At 39.4% G+C, this 20972-nt stretch overlaps 1 protein-coding gene across 2 annotated transcripts; it reads left to right on the top strand.

The window, feature by feature from the left end:
- Window positions 1–120: 120 nt before the first annotated feature.
- Window positions 121–20830, top strand: LOC122878596 (tripartite motif-containing protein 3-like). Of its 2 annotated transcripts, XM_044201532.1 has the most exons (14): window positions 121–251; window positions 1971–2101; window positions 13402–13574; window positions 14382–14622; window positions 14818–14969; window positions 15104–15284; window positions 15397–16126; window positions 16349–16452; window positions 16543–16710; window positions 16805–16973; window positions 17550–17609; window positions 17858–17928; window positions 18476–18616; window positions 18719–20830. In XM_044201532.1, exons 3-14 carry the CDS (start codon window positions 13429–13431, stop codon window positions 18869–18871), a joined length of 2316 nt encoding a protein of 771 aa, XP_044057467.1. In that variant the 5' UTR covers window positions 121–251; window positions 1971–2101; window positions 13402–13428; the 3' UTR covers window positions 18872–20830. The 2 variants fall into 2 exon arrangements, with proteins under 2 accessions (XP_044057467.1, XP_044057468.1); XM_044201533.1 differs by lacking the exon at window positions 17550–17609.
- The last annotated feature ends 142 nt before the right edge of the window (window positions 20831–20972 follow it).

Genomic DNA, 20972 nt, shown 5'->3' with positions numbered 1-20972 from the left:
TGTTTTGGGCTTAAATGGGTCAGTGTTACAAAAGCAGCCTGTATCTGAGCAGAGCTGAACCATGGACTGTCAGTGGCAAAGTGAAGGGTGCTGATCTCAAATTAATTTGCAAAGAGATTACTGTGGTTGAAGGGCCAACACCTGGTGGCCTATTATTATGAAAACCAGTCTCCCTGGATTTACCCCTATACACTGCTCTACAAGGGTCAGTGAGGCCACAGCTTGTGCCAATACATCTAGGAGTTCAAAATGTGAGTTCAACTACTGGCGAATACCAGAATTACAATAAGTAACAATTTAAGACTATGACTGAAGCTAACTGAAGTGTATAAATGAGCTAATGAAAATTACCTCTTATTTAGTTTTGCTCTCATTTAAACACCAATTGGAGTGACCTGAATGCTTTTTATATTTCTTTATGATAAAATAGAGTAAAAGAGTGAGATACAATACTTAAAATTAAAGATTCCCAGGCCAAGAGTCCTACGGTTATAACTGTTGTTGAGGAGTCTCTCTCAGACATTGTACCTAATTATTGTATTGTTACATCATTTGTTCAAAGCATGATACACCTGCTGTAACACGTGCTGTCTATGATTAGATTTATTGTATTATTTAGGTATCTACTGTATTACCAGGTAACTGCAGGACCTTGCAGTTATCAGTTGCTACAGGCAGCCATGTTTTCAATAAGGGATAGCATATTAAATGAAAATAATAATTTAGCCATAGCAAATTTGACACATTGTAATGATGTTATATTTGTTATAATGTACAAATATGTGATAAAATAGTTAGAAATTTGGATTCTTCCATCGTCAATATGTTACAACCCATGTTATAAGCTATTTCGACTGTATCAGTCTTGTCAGTGAGAGTTGCCCACAGTATGTATTGTGTGACCTGCTCGCTGCTGCTGCTGCTGCTGCCAGACTGCAGCAGCCATCTTGACTAAACTACGATGGAAGCAGTCTCCATGGCAACACCACGTTGCAGAATAAAACCCAGAGATGACTGTGTTTGCCTCTCACCCTAAGCCCCACCCCCAACAAACTCTCCACCGCCTGCACCACCACAGCAGTCTCACACAGTGCATCCACATTACAATACAGTGCCATTTTTTTTTCATTCATCCCTTTCTCTGCCATCATCGCTCTCATTAGTCTTTACCCAGAGCATCTATTGACCCATCCCTCACTCCTCTACAAATAAACCTTCCGAGTGAAAGATGTTGCATCCATCGAGTTTAATCTTGAGAAAATTGCATTGTTCTTCAAATACCCCTTTCTTGTACTTCTATGTGGGAATCTAATTAACTCCCTTCTACACACAGCCTATATTACATATTCCTGTAAACTCATAAAGTGCCCTGACCCCAACCCCCACACCACGACCTGACTCCACCCAAATAACTGTATCATCCATACCAGAACAAGCAGGACTCCCCCGCTGATTGCACACACCCACAACCTCTGCCTTTCCCCGCACCCTCTCATTTCCCTCCGTCATAGACTCTTCATAGTAATTAGCAATTTCCCTGTTTACAGTTAAAAATGCAAGAAACTGGGGCCTCATGAGGCAAGATCCAAAAGAATATAACATGAAATGTTTCAGGATTATTGCCTTTATTTGTTGTTGTATATAGCAGTATATTCCTTTTGTCTTTATACTCCAATAATTCTTTGCACCCTAATAATTCAAAGCTTAAAGATAATAAACTGCATCCTTTGTCCTTTTAAGGGAACTGGGCGGTATCTAAGGAAGCCAAACCCCTTTGCACCAGACAGACTGTATCCCTCAGTCAGTTCCTGAGATTTCAACTATTTTGCATATTCCCTGCCCCCTCCATATGCAATTGGGTTCTTCAACTCCTCCCATCAGCCATCTGACCAATGCTGGATGTAAACCGCTCCCCTAATCTCCTCCTTTCCCTTCTCCTCTTCCTTGTTACTGTCCCCTTCTTCTCCCAGACAGACCCTGCCCTTTCCTTTCTGTTGCCCGGTCTGTGGATTTTGTTGTAGAGGATTGGGACACTGACAATGGGAAGCTTTCTCTATGGCCTGCGATGCTGACACTCCACTCCCTCCTGCTGGGAATTCATGTGAGTACAATCTGGCAATTCACTTCTTTTTATGGTATTGTATTTCTGCTTTCTCATCTTGTTTGTGCCATTATCTGGAGTTGTAAATTATACAATGACTGGGATGAGATGAATAATTGATATTCCATCCCATCCGGCATCTGTGCATTGGTTAATAATAGAGGGACTGTACTTATTAACAAAGATGTCCTCTCTATTGTGATATATTCTGTTTTTGTATCAATCATGAAAAACACAAGGTGAAAGCATTTGATTCCAGACTCGTTTAAGAGCAACAGTTGCACTAAAACACTCTACTGCTCTTAATCTTTATTGCTTCATCAACCAGCCCACACACTTCTCCATTTTAGCTCCTAGGCGGCCCTGGCTCTGTAGCAGGTGGGCATCTCTGCTGCAGTCTGAGGGCTGGGCTCTGTAATCAAGCATACATGCTCTTTTGTCTAGAGGATTAGTGATCTTTCGTTGGTTTTCTGATCTGAATTTGTATGGGGTATATTGCTGGAAGCTATGTAAGGCACATGTAAATTGGCATGTTGTTTGCTTATATCATTCTGTGAGTCCTTGTGTTGCATTGTACTGCAGCAACAGCAACAGCCAATGCATCATTCTTATACCTCTGGCCTAGTCTGTGAGCAGATGGTTCAGTGGTTCCTTAATGATTGGTCTGTTGTTCTGTAAGATGGCTCATCTTTGTGTAAAACTCTCAAAAGTCACTTGTTTGATGAGCAGCTGAGGGAAATGTTTAGCTGGTTTTGCTCTGCTGGCTACCTGCACTGGGTCACAGGGAGGTTGCAGATGGCCTTGGATGCTGTGCCTGAGGCCAGATACTTAGCCATGGTTACATGTCTGTCTTAGGGCTTCAGGGTTTCATTCAGTTTGTATATATGGGCTTGGAGTCTTGTGTTATTTAGGTAGACAGGGCTGGCAGCATGTCAAAGAGAACAGTGTTACAAACAAGGGTGCTCTGTTGACCATACCAGTACACTCTGAATCTTTGTAAATCTTAAACTAAAGTGTAGGCTGCCAGGAACAGCTTAGAAGTGACTAGATACAACCTTTGAATACAGACATGTGGCAGTAATGACGGTGTAGCTGTACCCTACTTGTCACAATCAATTGCTGTGTACCCACGCAAAAGAGAAGATAGATTGATGAATACATTGATAGATTGATTGATTAATCAGGATAATTTGACCCTGATCCTTCATTTTCAATGATTTAATGACTTAATCTCCAAGTATCATCACAAGTATCACATGTAAATGAGGCCTATGACAGTAACTTTTACTGGGGTTATTTTCTTAACCTGTGCACTGAAATCAAATGGTAAAAACCAAATATGATTGAATTAAATATCAATTGAAATAATTTATTTAGCTTGTACTTTAAATTTTAATTTTGTTAAACTTGTTATACTGATTTAATATGGTACATAAGTTTGGATCTTTATAACCCCCTACCAATGTTACTGTCATCATAAGGTCTGTAGAAAACCAAATGCAGGAAAATAATGTTTAACCATATTGTAGTGTAATAACATTGGTATTGGCCTGCGAGACAGTACAGAAAAATGCTGCACACAATAAAAGCATTCGATAGTAAATTTGGTAATTTGATAAAAGTTCTCTACTGTTCTGTATTTTTCTACTGTTTCCATTTTAAATCTCTTCCTCAATAAAGATTGTTCATGGCTCATTTTCAGACTAAGAACTGCATATGCATATTGACTAGAATTGGTTGTAGTCTGCTCATGTACTGTGGGTCTACACTTCAGATAGATCAAAGCCAATCATTAGACTATGTAATTTGCCCTCCTTTAAGATGGATTTTCTGGAACCACTTGTTTAGGTTTGGCCATTTTCATTAAAGTCAACCCTTTCACTGGTTGAGGGTATTTTCTTTCAGTTCTATACATGAGGCATCATAGGTATAACATAACTTCATGAAGAAGGATGTAGTCACATCAGAGATGATATAATGTGCACACAGTCTGTAATGAATATTAGATGAGACTATGAGAAATATTTCTCAGTCTAAGCTTTACATCAATAATTACAGGAAAAAAGCTTCATCATCATTGCACAAAGATGTACAGGGTTGATGGTTTATTTCTTCTTTTACACTTCAGCAACTGAACTTAAATGCCAGTTTTATTTTTAGTAAACTATACATCTTAAACAGTAATATTTGGCAGTATATAAAGATAAACCAAACCCAGATGATGCAGTGCTTCCAGGAAAGACAAAATTACAGCCATTTCAAAGGTTAACGTTTACCCTGTCAAACATATTACAGCCCAACAATTAATGAACACAACAGAGGCTTGACTAATAAGTCAACAAAAATAAACACAATGCAACATAAATCCCTATTATTTAAATGTTACAATTCCCACACACATTTTTGTTTCTTTTCATTATTATGATAGAGTTGCTTAGTAGAGACCATTCACCAGTGATACAGTACATTTCATCAAACTAAACATTTGTGTTGCTCAACAAATTGTCATTCCAAAATCACATCCAGTTCATCATACATGCTGAGCATTCACTTGTCATTTTTAAAAGTAATTTCCATTTTGTTTACAAGTTACAACACCACTAATTCTTCATAGTGCACACTGACCTTTGATAATCAAATCGTCAAGCAAAACATTGGCAATGTATTTGCAGAGGACAACATGTACAAGACATTATGTGACCATCTGAGTCAGCGAATGCGATGCCACAGTTACTCTATAGCGCTTACTGCAGGTGGATAAGGGTCACAGGCAGGGGCCTGTGCATGTGCACTGATCGACCTTTTATAAAATCTGCAGTGCATGTTGTGCCTGCAGACACACTGCCTGCATGCCGCATTGTCTTCTGCCAGCCTTTGTAATAGTGGGCTCACAGGGAGAGACACAGATGTCTCCTGACTCCCTTTTTGTGTCAGTGTTGATTAAAAATTGTGCTGACTACTGTACTTGACATGATGTGGTCACTTTCTCTTGTCTTCTCTCATTAGTTGTCAGATCTTATCAATCTAACATCTGCAGACAAAGACATATAAAAGATGGCCACACTGTTAGTCTTTTGAAGTACAGTAACTAATTGCACTTTACAATTAGAGTCAATTTTCTATAGTTTTTCAATGTTACTAATGTACAGACTTGGTCAGCAAATTTTGGTCAGGCATTTGATATACATGCAAATCTATTCCTCTGCTCTCAGACTTAGAAAGTCAGGCAGGCATAAAATATAAATACAAACATTGAGCCCAGTTATGGATAAGATGAGCTCCACGAAAACAATATAACATGAATCAAACAGCAGTGGTTCAAATAGCTGTGTCTTATGTTGAGTCTGTTGTTCTCAGAAGCCTTATACATTATGTCCACACTGTTTTTCTTTCATTATGTGAAACTCAACGTCCACTGCTATCACCGGTCTGACAGAGACTGATGCATTGAGACAGATTCCTTCAAATGATGCAATGAAGTGTAAGGGGAGCTTGTTAGTTTGAGGAGCAGTGGTTTCTGTGCTGTGTGAATAATGATTGATGAGTCATCATAGAGCCAGTCACCCTCACTGGCCCTACAACAGCCCCTTAACACTCTCCAAAACACAGAAATGTACTTTCAGAAATTCGATTCTCTGGATGTCAGCTTTGTTGTTCTAAACAGCACAAGGGCTCTTTGGATTGTTATTACTAGTACAAATGGGACAATGCAATCAGTCATGCTTGACCTGTGTCTGAATTAGATTCAGATATTGCTACAAATGGACATAATGATCATAAGTTTCCCATTTGTTTATTGATTTATTATGGGAAACCAAAAGAAAAGCAAAATTCAGAATGCTTGAAAATTATGTGGACAGTTACATCTCAAACAGAGAAGATATTTACAGCAATGCAGATGATTTGTGACATTCACAGTAATGTGGACAGAAGTTCAGATGTTTTATTGTTATATAATTTATGTAATGAGTCGCTGTTGTAAAGCTCAGTTAAAATCTCTGGTACACAACTGTCTTTCTCATTTTTACTCATTCAAACACACAGATATTTCTAGTTCTGCTCAGGTCGAGTGTATGCAGGAACAATTACTGCATGATGACACATGCACAGGGACACAACAGATGTGAATGGAAACATAAATTACAGTCTATATTTAAACACAATCTTGACAGCACATCATCAACAGCCAACACGTCCTACTTCAGGTCGCAGAGACTTTCGCCCATGTTTACTGGTCCAGCACACAGCTGACTGCTGAAATAAACTGCTGGAAAACTCTTTAGTCTGAAGTCCTGACTGCTGCGACACACAGCAGATATCACTGGGAGTAACAGAATTACAAAGGACTTATTCCAAATAATGGTACATATAATCTAACACAGGTAGAAAAAATCGTAAAAGATGATACTAAAACATAGACTTAACATACTGGTTGCAGTTAGAAGGGTGCTTGCCTCTAACTCAAGCAGGAAGAGAAGGGGGAAATACTTTTTATGGCCCTTGAAGTGCAAACATCCTGGAATCCTGAATAGTCACAGCTAGGGAATGATATTAACAATCTACAAATTACAGCCTGCTTAAAGGGCCAGTTTCCCATGGTTTCATTTATCAACTTCCAGTGGAATCATATCTCAATGATATGATTGTAATAGACATGTGCATAACAGTGGAACACAGTTAATTGCTTTGAACATCAGTTTCATTATGTCATATGTGAATTTGCATGCATTTGCTGTAAAAAAAATATATATATATACAGAAAATATCCTTATTAATATTATGATTTCAATGGTCCGTGATCATACCCAGCCCGAGCCACGTAGACCTTTTTGTTTTACCAGCCAAGTTCTCAAGATCTTTGCCACTGAGACTCCTATCACCACTCAAGTACAACAGAGTGAATGGAATTTAATTTGTAGTGCTCAAAGCATAGAAAAATTACTCAACAGCAACATTTCTTTCTAGAGTCATGTCCCAATTTGTCAAGATAATTCACAGATGATGTTGTCAACAGTTTTCACTATTTTCTGACCCCTTGAAGAAAATGCATGTTTAAATTCATATTAAATTGTTTTCTGGAAGCAAACTGATTTATATCTAACTGAAGCATTAAGCAAATCGCATTTGAATTACTTTTTGGTAATCTGAAATATTTAAGGGATGGGAGTAGCCTGACTTACCCAAGAGGTCATATTTTGTAGGGCCTTTCCAAAGAATCTTATGTAATAGGTCTCATAAATAATTTAAAAGCTGTGGGTGAGAGAAGTAGACCATCTATTCAGTCTGACTTTTTGGGTGATTCTAAGTGGAATGATTTCTCACAAAAGATAACATCACTCATTCCATCCATTAGTCACAAGGCAAAAAAACTGTCTTTCTTTTATTCATTTCACTTTACAAAGTAGTGAAATGCACTGGACTAGCAGACATGAGTCATTACTTTTTGTATTATGGAGGACAGAAAAACTTTAGAGTGATCATTTGCAGAAATCATGGCAGCTCTCCTGTCCAAGTACACAACTCACAACTACACAAACAAGCAGCACTTTATGGGAGAGGTGAAGAGCGGGGCATGGCTACCTGCCCTCGAGCAGCAGATGAAATCCAAGCAGATTAAGCTGATGCCAATGTTTTCTCTGTGAGCTCATGTTGCTGAAATCCAATTAAAACATTCATATTAGACATCCCCGTCTTCAGGAGAAAGGTGTTTAGCACACAAACGACTTACCTGAAATATGGAATACCTCCTTATAGTCTGATCTATGGACAAGCAATGACTGTCATTGCTTCACTGGCGGTAATAGCATTTGAGTAGTGTGTCAGGCCAAGTTTATGTGCATCTATGTGAGGCGTTTACTTTAATTCAGATTTGAGTTGACTGGGCATGATGGTTTTGTCAGAGTCTGGGAGACACAGTAATCCTGATGGCAGACAGGGCCTGACCCTGCAGGAGGACATTAAGCCACTTACTGTAACTGTAATGCAGGGTGAGAGTGGCAAGAGATGCTTTGCAGTTAAACAGCTAAATTTACAAACATTCACATTTGGTGAACTTTCGGCAGGCATCATGTCCCAGTGTGACAGATACAGTACAGAGAAAACTCAGTTGCATACTGAGTGGGATAACTGACGTCATCTGTGTGATGTGCTGATCATGCAGTTCCCGTGACGGGGTCTTGAAGAGGATCTAGTCACTCACATGCTGTCTCAAACATTACAGTGTACTGCAGATTTTAGGTCTCTAGTCTGTACTCTACTGTCACTATTACTGTACTTCTAATATTTCTATCAGAGATATTTTTAATATCTCAACTCATGGATTTCTTCTATTATTTTTAGATTTATCAGTCTTCGGAAGATTTTACTATCTTGGAATGACTGAACCCTTTGGAGCTTTGTGACAAAGGCTTGTGAAGTTGTATATTTAAAGCATCTGCAGTGATTTAAATGACATTGTTTTTGTCTTTTCTGTTTATTTTTCAGTGCATTTTTCACTCATATTATCCAGCTTTTCTCTAAACACATGCACAACTACTAGCTGCAGTTAGGGAGAGACTGTTTTTAAAGAAAGATCCTCTTTCTGTGATGAGGCTAGTGGGAGGAACTGAGTCGAGGAGGGCTGCTAAGAGAACGGGAAGGCGGGGTGGAAGGGAAGGGAAGGTGGGGGGCAACTGTTGCAATCCTAAATGCAGCGGCCAGCCACCAGAGAGGGGAGGAGCCTGAGGCCTTTGGCTCCTCAAGCTTCCTCCTGATGTCACCGTTCAGCTGCTGCAATTCAGAGTCCATGTGAAGGGAAGGCGGCCCAGGGAGAGGAGGGCTTTTGAGGGGAGACAAGGGGAGGGGGAGGCAGAGACATTCGGGGAAGGGCTGATTGTGTGGACAGTGAAAGGGCTCGGCAGAGCTCCTTAGTCAGTAGGCCTTGTAATCACTTGGCAAGGAGCAACAATGGGGCCTGCGTGCCTGAGAAAATCCCCATCTGCAAGACGTCTGTGGCTGAGATCAGGCCGGCTGATGCTATGAGTGCATTTATGTGGTTGAGAGAGATGAAGGGAGGGGAAGAGATGTGGGGTGATGGGCTATGAGCAGAGCTGGAATGCCATTGTTAGAACTGCTCTGTGTTTCAGAGAGGGACAGCTGCCTCTGAGGCCTGCTTGCTCATGTGCGAGCCCCCCCCACACACACACACACACACACACACACACACAGACAGACAGACAGGTGGTGCCTGAACTCAGCCAGCTGGGAGTCATGGGAAGGAACTAGGAGGAATCCGGGGAGTGGCGTTTTAAAGCTTCCTCTTTCCTCTCCTTACTTGCAAAGAAAAGAGGCCTAGCTATATTTGTCCAAGGACTGTTCATTTCAGTTCAATTCAGTTTTATTTATAGAGCGCCAATTCATAACAGAAGTTATCTCATTGCACTTTTCCTATAGAGCAGATCTAGACCGTACTCTTTATAATTTTATTTACAGAGACCCAACACAAGGGTGACAGTGGCAAGGAAAAAAGGGGGGAGCGAGAGAAGAGGGGGAGGGGGAAGCACAATACAAATTCCACCTAGAATTTTAAAATAATAATAATGTAATGGTAGTGGTAATATTAATATTAATAAAGTAATAATAAAAGGGATGATAGTGATAGGAATAATAATGATAATAATAGTAATAAGACTAATAATAACAATTGTAGTAGCAGTTGTCGAGCAGGAACACGGGGCAGCAGGTGGCCCACAATCAACGATCCAGACTTGAAAGCAACAGAAGAAGAGAGGAGAGAGATGAGAAAGCACAAAACTACGGGAGAGAGAAGATGAGTTAGTAACATGCATTAATGGGATACAAATGCATACAGATGGAGAGGGAGAAGAGGGGAGAGGAGCTCAGTGCATCATGGAAGTCTCCTGGCAGTCTAGGCCTATAGCAGCATAACTAAGGGATGGTTCAGGACTCACCCAAGCCAGCCCTGACTATAAGCTTTATCAAAGAGGAAAGTTTTAAGCCTACTCTTAAATGTGGAGATGGTGTCTGCCTCCTGAACCCAAAGTGGGACCTGATTCCACAGGAGAGGAGCTTGATAACTGAAGGCCCTGGCTCCCAATCTACTTTTGGAGACTCTAGGAACTACAAGTAACCCTGCATTCTGGCAGTGTTCTAATGGAGTAATAAGGTATTATGAGCTCTTTAAGATACGATGGTGCCAGACCATTAAGAGCTTTGTAGGTGAGGAGAAGGATTTCAAATTCTATTCTGGATTTTACAGGGAGCCAGTGCAGAGAAGCTAATATTGGAGAAATATTATCTCTTTTCTTGTCAGTACACAGGCTGCAGCATTCTGGATCAACTGGAGAGTCCTAAGGGACTTATTCGGACAGCCTGATAATAAGGAATTGCAATAATCCAGCCTAGAAGTAACAAATGCATGGATTAGTTTTTCCGGCATCATTTTGAGACAGGATGTGCCTGATTTTTACAATGTTACGTAGGTGAAAGAAGGCAGTCCTTAAAGTTTGTTTCATGTTGGAGTTAAAGGATAAATCCTGATCAAAGATAACTCTGAGGTTCCTTATAGTGGTGCTGGAAGCCAGGGCAATGCCATCTAGAGCAACTATGTCTTTAGATTATGTGTCTCTGAGGTGTTTGGGGCCAAGTACAGTAACTTAAATTTTGTCAGAGTTTAACATCAGAAAATTGCAGGTCATCCAGGTTTTTATGTCCTTAAGGCATACTTGAAGTTTAGCTAACTTATTAGTTTCATCTGGCTTGATCGATAGATATAATTGGGTATCATCCGAGCAGTTGTGTAGATGCAACCTCAAAGGAGAAATTACAAACCCTGCTGTTGGAACAGTGGATGAAAGATGAGGTGAGGCTGAAGAATTGTATAGTCATAGGTCTGTGATGCATGAAGAGGTGATGGGTGAGTTGACATTGCTTTCTAAGGAAAGGTTTGTGTGTGTTTTCTTAGGATTAATTACATCTAGACCATGGCTCTTAACTGGGATATTAACAATTGCAGTTATGCAACATTAAAACTAATAGTGAGTCTTTCTCAGTTGAGTGGATCTCTTCTGATATAAAGTGCACACTGGTCTTTTAGATTTCCTATGTCCTTGTGGTGTATTAAATTACAATGAATATGATGTTGTTAGCATATCCATGTCCTTATCCATATGATCGAGTTTTGGTTTGCTTATAATAAACTATATCATCAGTAACTGTACAATGATGTTTTTCACTTACTGATAATGTCCTACATTCTTATCCACAAGACTGTTTTTGGGACAAAGACATTGATCTCAGGCTCACAATGATTGTAGCACTACAACTCCATGCATATCATGTTTTGTGGTCTATTTTAAGCTGTAAATCTGAATTTAAACTAAGCAGAGTTATATAGATTTTTATAATATCTCCTAGTTTTTATATTTGTTGTTCAGGAAGTGGTTTTCAGTGTATTTCAGATATTATTTTACAAATAAGGATAGCATCCAGTTCCATTTGTGCTAGGTATTACATCAGCCATATCTCACTCAGCCAACTGTACATTATCTTGTTTTTGGAGTGTTTATGAAGTAATTGAGGATTTATGACTATACATTAAATAAGCCACATCATAAGAACATAATCAGGCAGGATGTTGCTTACTGGTGTAGGCAAGAAAACTGAAAAAAACTCTTCTGTGTAGGCCTAGTACTTTCTCAGTTACAACATAACATCCATGGTTTCTGCAGAGCAAAACATGGCAGTTTCAGGGTTTTACATTTACTATTGGATTTATTTGCTTTTTGTTTAAAACTGTGAATTGCCTTTGCATGAGTTTTTACTTTATTCAACATGTTCAACCATGAACATATTGAACATGTTGTTGGCATGATGAGCTCTGCTCTTCATGCCACCAATGACACACAGACATTGTCTGACAACCTTGAATTTTCATATAAGTACTCCCCTTCTAAATTCCATCAATGTGTAATGAAATCTAGATGTAGTGGATGGAGAGCTTTCATTCAAGAACCACAATGCAATCTGAAGGTTTTTAGAGGATTGTGATTGACAGACAGCATCTGAACTGAAGTGAAAACCGAAAAGAGTTAGTGGTAATGACATGCTCTCTACAATGTTGTGTCTCAGTTCCCTGAGAAAAGGTGTCATAGAAGACGGAGGATCTCTGTCTTCTAAGACACGTAGTAATGTTACAATACAATCAAGCTAACCACCAAAACAGAACAATGGCTGAAATGTTCCTAACATTACATGAAATACAGATTGATGCTGTTTTGTAAGCAGTATGTATTGATCACATTAAAGCATTGTGCCTGTGTTTTGGTGTCCATGTAATCAATTACTCTTCGACAGTACATGCACCTCCGCTTCAATTACTCTTCGACAGTACATGCACCTCCGCTTATTAATATTATTTATTACATAAGGAGTTACATTGTATTTTAGACTGTACTTTCATCACCAACCAGTAAACCCACTTGGTACTTGACACTTAGTTTATCTTATACTTATACCGACAGGATACTTAATTTATTTCTGACCTGTTTTATAGTGTTTATTTTTTCTAGTACTTTCTCCTGTGTGCACTGATGTAAAGACGAGCTACTGTAACAAAGAGTTTCCCTACGGGGATCAATAAAGTATTTCTGATTCTGATTCTGATTCTGATTATGTGCTTATGTACAATATGACAGATGTACAACATGTCATTGGCACACTGAGATAATCTGTGCCTGACCCAGTGATACAATTTCATGTAACAGCAACTGCCATCTGAACAGAGAACCAGCAATTATCCTCTCATCTGGAATTCAACAAATGTTAAACAATAAAACAGAGTTTGTATGGTAAAATATTGCCAGGAATTACACAAGATGTGTTTAAGCTTTTTGTTAACAGCATGTTTATAGACACATACACTACACTTTACACCACTGTAAACACAGACATATTGGTTCCTAGACTGCATATTTGTCACAGCTGAGAGTTTAGCCCTGCGGTATTAATTTTTCTTCCACTGCATTAGCTTGATTAGGATTTTCACTTATAAAGTCAAACAACCTCTGGCTCTGCGGGTGTTAAAAAAGAAGCTCATCCTACTGACACAGTTTAATAAGAGAGGGAGAGCATAAAATGCCAGCAGATACAGGACTTGGATGAAGTTTTTTAATGTTAACAGCATTATGACTCATTTCTTCCTTTGCTCATGCTGAGGATAAGCGAATACGCCCTCCTCACCCTGTTTGAATGTTTTCTCTAGGCTTGACCTTTCTCCGGTTTCTTCCACCCTGTGTGTGCAGGTTAAGTGGTCCCTGTGCCCCCTTTGAATGTCCGTTACTATGGCTAAGCGTGAGACTGGCAGCACCAGCCCTGTGGTCAGGCAGATAGACAAGCAGTTCCTGGTTTGCAGCATTTGTTTGGACCATTATCACAACCCCAAGGTCCTACCCTGCCTGCACACCTTCTGTGAGAAGTAAGCTCTGAATCAATCAATCAAACATTATTTGTACAGCATCTTTTATACAATTTAGTTCAAAGTGCTTTAAGGTGACTGACAAACTAATATGATTAATATTAAGTAGAAAGATAAACAGTAAAACAATGGGAGACAAGAGATGAAAAGAGAAAAACAACACAAGATAAAAATCTAATAATAGCCATAAAACATTTATAAGGAAAATTCAAAGATGAGACAGCTTTGAACCATTCTAAGACAAAATGGACTAGAATTTATGCTTTCAATATTATGCTTAATACAGAAATTGAGCACATAATAAAATACATATAGTTAGTATAATAGTTAAATAGTAGTTAGTTAAATAGTTTAGTGCATTATAATGTTTTTGTATTCCCTCTGTGAGTTCTTTAACTGGGATGCATTAAAGGGATGTTTAAAGAAATTTCCAAATTATCTGTAATGGCCCCAAATCACACCACCTACGCTAGCTATTCTATTATCATTGTGGCTTCTGCATGATGTAAGACACCAACCACTCTGAGCTTGTCCACAAGAAAACAGACAGCATTCTTTATGGCACAGTATTGTTGGCAGCAAGCACTGATTTCCACAGCTCTGTTGCTCCCACATGGGACAGATAGTACATTTATTTAAATAATTTGGTGCACCTAGTAAAACTGTAAGGACCAGAATCTTATTATGTCTTCTGAACAAGTCTAAAATAAAGGTTTAGCATTTTTGCACCATGTTGACCTTGGAATAGGTGCCAAATTGTAGCTTCAGCCCTCTAATTCATTTCTTTTACATCTTGTCTCTGCGTAGATGTCTACAGAACTACATCCCTCCACAGTCTTTGACGCTGTCCTGCCCAGTATGCAGGCAGACTTCTATCTTGCCAGAGAAGGGTGTGGCAGCCCTGCAGAACAACTTCTTCATCACAAACCTAATGGAGGTGTTACAGCGAGACCCAGAATGCAGCCGACCTGAGGCCTGTAATGTTCTTGAGTCAGCCAGTGCGGCTACAGCTTGTCAGCCCCTCTCTTGCCCCAACCATGAGGGCAAGGTAAGCTAAAATAAAAGGGCCAAGGCTGTTATATAGTAGGTCAGATCTATCAACCAAAAGTTCATGACAACACTGCATACTATTACAAGATCTCATATTACATTTTTTTCTCTGATATGTGTTTGAATTTATGAGCAAATTTACCCACAGAAATATAATGTTAAATTGACTCGTGCTCCACTGCACCATCTGCAGGTGATGGAGTTTTACTGCGAGTCGTGTGAAACAGCCATGTGTCTGGAGTGCACAGAAGGAGAACACAGGGAACATGTGACAGTTCCTCTGAGGGATGTGCTGGAACAGCATAAGTCAGCACTTAAAAATCAGCTGGATGCTGTGCGCAACAGGTACGATTTTCAGTGCTTTAATCCATAATTAATTATGTGATTGCATCTGGAAGATCTTGGAAGTATTGGAAATATAAAGAATGCTAATTTGAAAGTTTTATTCTGTGTTTATCTTCTTTGCTTTCTTTGGGCAGACTACCTCAACTGACAGCTGCCATTGAGCTTGTGAATGAGATCTCCAAGCAGCTTATGGAGCGGAAAAATGAGGCAGTGACTGAAATCAGTAACACTTTTGATGAGCTGGAAAAGGCCTTACACCAACGCAAGACTGCTCTTATTACTGAGGTGGAAAACATCTGCAGCACCAAGCAGAAGGTCAGAGGTCTTTTTGATTTTTTTTTTGGTGAGAGAATGAAAATTTGCTGTGTTCCACATTTTAGTACAAGCACCACTGACTGTCTGCCTCTGTCTCTTTGGACATTCTTAGGTGCTTCAAGCCCAGCTGACATCTTTGCTTCAGGGCAAAGAGAACATTCAAAGCAGCTGCAACTTCACAGAGCAGGCCCTGAGCCATGGCAGCGCCACTGAGGTCCTGTTGGTCCAGAAACAAATGGGTGAGCGGGTCAGTGCCCTGGCACGACACAGCTTTCCTGAGCATCCCCACGAAAATGGACATCTGGAATGCCAGGTGGAGACGGATGGACTGAGGCGCTCCATCCAGAACCTGGGAGTCCTGATCACAACTGGGGCTGTAGGCCATACTAGTGTTGCCACTGGTGAAGGCCTGCGACATGCACTGGTCGGCCAGCACAATACTGTCACAGTCACTACTAAAGACAAGGATGGAGAACTAGTGAAGACTGGTAATGCTGCTCTGAGGGCAGAGATTGTCTCAGCGGATAGAGTGTGCACTGAAGCTGATGTGGTGGACAACAAGAATGGCACCTATGAGGTTGGATATACAATCCGCTCAGAGGGAGAATTCACCTTCTCTTTGCTGCTATATGAACAGCCTGTGAGGGGGAGTCCGTTCCGTTTGCGCGCTGTCAAGCCGTCAGATGTCCTGCAGTCACCGGACGACGTGAAGAGAAGAGTGAAGTCCCCAAGTGGAGGAGGAGGTCATGTTCGACAGAAGGCTGTGCGCAGGCCCTCCAGCATGTACAGCACCACCAAGAAAAAGGAAAACCCAATAGAAGATGAGTTGATCTACAGATTGGGTGGGTGAATAACTGGCTGTTAATTATGGTAACTGCTGACTGAGCTGTATGATGTATTTATCTAGAGTGCACACTCATCAATTCCTGTTTCCTCTGTCTGTTCAAACTGTTAAAACGCCAAGTCAACGCTAAATTCCAAGCAAAGTACAGCAGAACTGAAATATACATAATTCTTACACATGCATAGTGCTGAAGCAACCTGATGTCTTGTTGATATAACAGGAACAAGAGGGCGAGATAAAGGAGAATTCACTAACCTACAAGGCATCTCAACCTCCAGTAATGGACGGATTGTGGTGGCAGACAGCAACAACCAGTGTATACAGGTTAGTGTCTATCATTCTTTTGAGCTGCAAAATGTAATGAATTATTCCATTGTTTAGGTTTTGGAGTAATTGAAGTTTCTCTTTTTCTAGGTATTCTCAAATGATGGGCAGTTTAAGATGAGGTTTGGGGTCAGAGGTCGTTCGCCAGGGCAGCTACAGCGTCCCACAGGTGTCACAGTGGACATGAATGGTGACATAATTGTAGCTGACTACGACAACAGATGGATTAGCATCTTCTCTTCAGATGGCAAGTTTAAGGTGAATGGTCTCAGCCAGAGATAAAAAATGTTTTTTTACTGCACAAATTCAAAATGTTCACTGAATGACCAAACTGTCCCTCTGGCTGTCACAGAACAAAATTGGTGCTGGAAGATTGATGGGACCCAAAGGTGTGGCTGTGGATAAGAATGGACATATCATCACGGTTGATAATAAGGCCTGCTGTGTTTTCATCTTCCAATCAAATGGGAAGCTGGTGACAAAGTTCGGAGCCAGAGGAACATCAGACAGACACTTTGCAGGTACTGTGTAATACTTAGTACATGTACCGATTATTTCATTAATGATGTCTCTTACAGGAAGGCAAGATGCACACCGAATAATGCTTCATGTTTCAGGGCATGTGGTTGGGCCAGATTTACAGATTTTATTTGTTCCATGCTTTACAGGAATTTGTACAAATCTCATTTATTTAGTAATCAGTATGTTTCTATACACCCTTTATTTTAGAGTCTAACTAATCTTAGCATGTGTAGCTGCTTGGTAAATTATAGACATCAACACACAGTTAATCATTCTTTATTGTTGCATTGATAATCTTGTACTGTTAACATGCACCTGATCACCATAGTATAAGACCGAACAGGCAAAAATTCATAATGCATACTAATCCATGAAAAAGATATGATGATTGTCTTCTTGTCTTTGCCTCTCACTGAAATTTCGGGAGAACAGAAATTACTGTTAATAGGATTTGCTTGCATTACTGGAATCCCTCATTGATAAGGCTTCAGTTGTTGCACAGACAGCAGTATTTTAGTTGAAACTCACCGTTCTTTCGATTTAATTTCTCACTTGGACCTTTTCTTTTCTTTTAGAAAAAAGTGGTGCAAACATTGCACTGGAACAAAAGCTTAGTAAATCTGGCCCTGTTTTCAGTAAGTAATTAATTCCCTGTGAATGTGAACTAAGAAAATTCTTTGTTCTTTTTACATGTTGATGCATCTGTTTTGTCATGTGTCACGTATTGTCCCACGTCGACTCTCAGAGTCTCTTTGTGACCACTGTGTGTCTGTGTGTCGTTTTCAAAGTCCAAAAATAGGAACTTCGGAAGTGGAACTTCCTCTTGTATGTTGTAAAGCAGTGGATGACTCATCTTTCCTCTCTTTCCCTCTGCTGCTTTCAGGTCCTCACTTTGTGGCCGTAAATAACAAAAATGAAATTGTGGTAACAGACTTTCATAACCATTCAGTCAAGGTATGGCTTGTTGCAAGTGTGTGTGTGTACATTCTTTATTGTAGTAAACCTGCATTGGAAGTATTGTGAATAAATGGCTTACAGCAAAAAACATTTATATTTAAAACAATTTAACTTGCCAAAGGTACAGAAAACCTCTTCCAGTATCTTTGCTTTGAAGTGCCTACCTTTTTAAAAAAAAATACAGTTCAGTAATCTGAATGAAGTGTTGGGGGTACTTATAAATGGTTATGGCTGCCATTCTTTTTCCCTTTCTTTTTCTTCCACAATGACATTGCTAGTCTCTTTCCAGCATAATCAGCAATTTAAAATCACTCAGTTTCAAGAAAAGGCAGAATCAACCAAACTTAAACATCAGAAAACATAAACATAAGACAATAACTGATTACAAATTAAAAGGTAATCAGCTGTTGTGTCTGACTGGTTGTGTTGTTTTAAATAATTTTAGCAATATGCTTTGTATCGTATTTTTCTTAATATGTTTTTATTAAATGTGACAGCAGAGAGTCATTCTCCTATTCTCTTTCTTGTTTAATCTTTCCTGCAGGTGTACAATGCAGATGGGGAGTTCCTGTTTAAATTTGGCTCCCATGGAGAGGGGAATGGCCAATTCAACGCTCCAACAGGTGTGGCCGTGGATGCCAATGGAAATATCATTGTTGCTGATTGGGGCAATAGTCGGATCCAGGTTAGCTTGAGAAAACTACAACTTATTGAATGCTGAGAGCAAATTTGTAAGCATATCACTCACTTACCCAAACCTTTTCCTCTGTACTGTGTAACCAACCAGGTGTTTGACAGCTCAGGGTCCTTCCTGTCCTACATCAACACATCAGCGGACCCCCTTTACGGCCCCCAGGGCCTGGCCCTCACATCTGATGGTCATGTGGCAGTGGCAGACTCTGGGAACCACTGCTTCAAGGTCTATCGCTACCTGCAGTAGAGACAACCATCTTCACCACTGCAAGCACTGAACGACACAACCAATGTATTCCACAGGGTGCAATGAATTTTCCAATACAGCCTTTTGATGTGTACATCAGCTGATCTCCCAGATATAATTAAGTGTCTGAACCTGAGTTTACCCTCCTTATGATGTGTATTGAAGGTTGTTTTTAAAGTTGGGTAATGTAGCATCCTTGGGACAAGTAATGGACATAAAGCTATGGACTGGTTTTAGAGAACGTGCAAAAGCATTTTTGTGTGTTGTACACTGTTGATGGTATTACTAAACAACACTTTCTGTGAGACCGGACAGAGTAGGAGATAGATTGAAGTATTTAATGAGCCATAACTTGTCCAAATGCATGAAGTTTTATTTTATCTTAATGCCTAGGCAACAACACAGTGTACCCATCAGTTGCTTTTCTCATGAACTAGTTAATGCTTACAGTGAAATGAACAGCGCTATGCTATTCCAGCAATGAAATGTAAAATTTCTCATTTAATGACATCTCACATAAAAATGTCACTACCATCTGTGCATTGATTTGCTGTATGTATTGTATATACATAAATGTATATTGTGTATATTAGATCACTCCGTATGTATGTGCTATGATTTTGAAACACACAGCCTTTTGGCTATTCAGAGAGCAGCAGTCAAGAATTCCAGGATTTTAAAAATGTGTGTATGGCAGCTGTTAAAAAGTGTGCTTTTTAAACATACCCAGCACATGCTTAAAATAAGAAGAGTGTCATATTTATTGCTAATGTAAGCAGCACAATAATCATTTTTGTTAATATCTGTTGTTTTAAAGGGAAAAAAACTTAACAAAAAAATGCTAATTTATTTTATTTTATACACTAGCTAAGCATTTACAAATTATTTTTCTAAATTGATGTGCTTTTTTTTCTTTGGAACATCACACTTTATCCCTTTCCCTTAAAGGAACATAATACACCTTAAAGCAGAATTCAATATCCACCCACATCTGGAAAATTTAGATCAGTGTTTGTGCACATGAGCAGCTCTTTTCCAAAGCTACAAACCCATCTTTGTTTTCATTTGGAATGCCTTTAAAAAAGAAAGTTTTTTTAAGTTTCTCTGTTCAAAATTAATAGCTAAAGATATGGGCTCATAGAATGATTGTTTTGCCTTTAAGAAATAAGGAGATTTATTCATTGAAGTGCTAACAGTTACAAACCAGAAAGAATATATATATCTCAGGAAATCCATTCAAATTAGATCACAATGTCAATGGAACAACTTTAAAAAATGTTTTATTTCTTTTGACGGTATCAGATTGTAAGGGAGATGTTGGGAGCTTTGTGAGAAATCAGAAATAATAAGAAATTATTGGGATGGAAAATGAATTCTGTTTTACAGTGGGGTTTTTTTTTGGCTTTTTTGGCTTTCATATAGGAAATAGTTACAAAATTATTAAATGAGAATTTATTAGCAAACTCATCCACGCTTTAAAATACACTCACCTATGATACTGTTGTAAGCTATCTAACAAAATGCTGTTAGATCTGAGTTTCTGCCTGCACTACATCCAGCCATGACTACCAAGGAAAAACTTGTACCAGTGGAGTTGTTGCTGCTCTTGCTTCCCCTAGTGTTCATTCTGTGTAATGTCATAAGAAAACCTAGTGCCACAGCAGAAGAGAGACCAGGTGCAGGAAGAAGGCAATTTCCTGGTCTGACAAAATTACCAACAGCACTGTGCGAACTGATTTCACCAGTTAAGTCAACCAGGAAGCTGCTGTTCTTCATGTACCTGATCTGTTGTTTGACTTTTTGCCATACATGAGCCCAGACATCTTGAAAGAGTCAAAGACTCACCTTTTTGACATGTGTCTGAAGCATTTTTACCTAAGCTGTTTGTGTCACACCAATACAAACAATTTTGTTTTCTTTATGAATATGCACTGGTAATAAAAGCACATGGTTTACTGAGTTGTTGTATACGTAGGTGACTGCTCATTATGCTTGACTTGCACTCAGGGTAAAATGATCCGTTTCTAAATTTGTGCATTAAACTTAATCATTGAATGGTGGTAATAAGGAAATTATACAGTAAGTCCACATCTTGGTTTAC

Source organism: Siniperca chuatsi, linkage group LG7, assembly GCF_020085105.1.
Source record: "Siniperca chuatsi isolate FFG_IHB_CAS linkage group LG7, ASM2008510v1, whole genome shotgun sequence".
NCBI lineage: Eukaryota > Metazoa > Chordata > Actinopteri > Centrarchiformes > Sinipercidae > Siniperca > Siniperca chuatsi.
The sequence above is the reverse complement of the archived record's forward strand: the minus strand, read 5'-3'. Positions and strand labels throughout refer to the sequence as shown.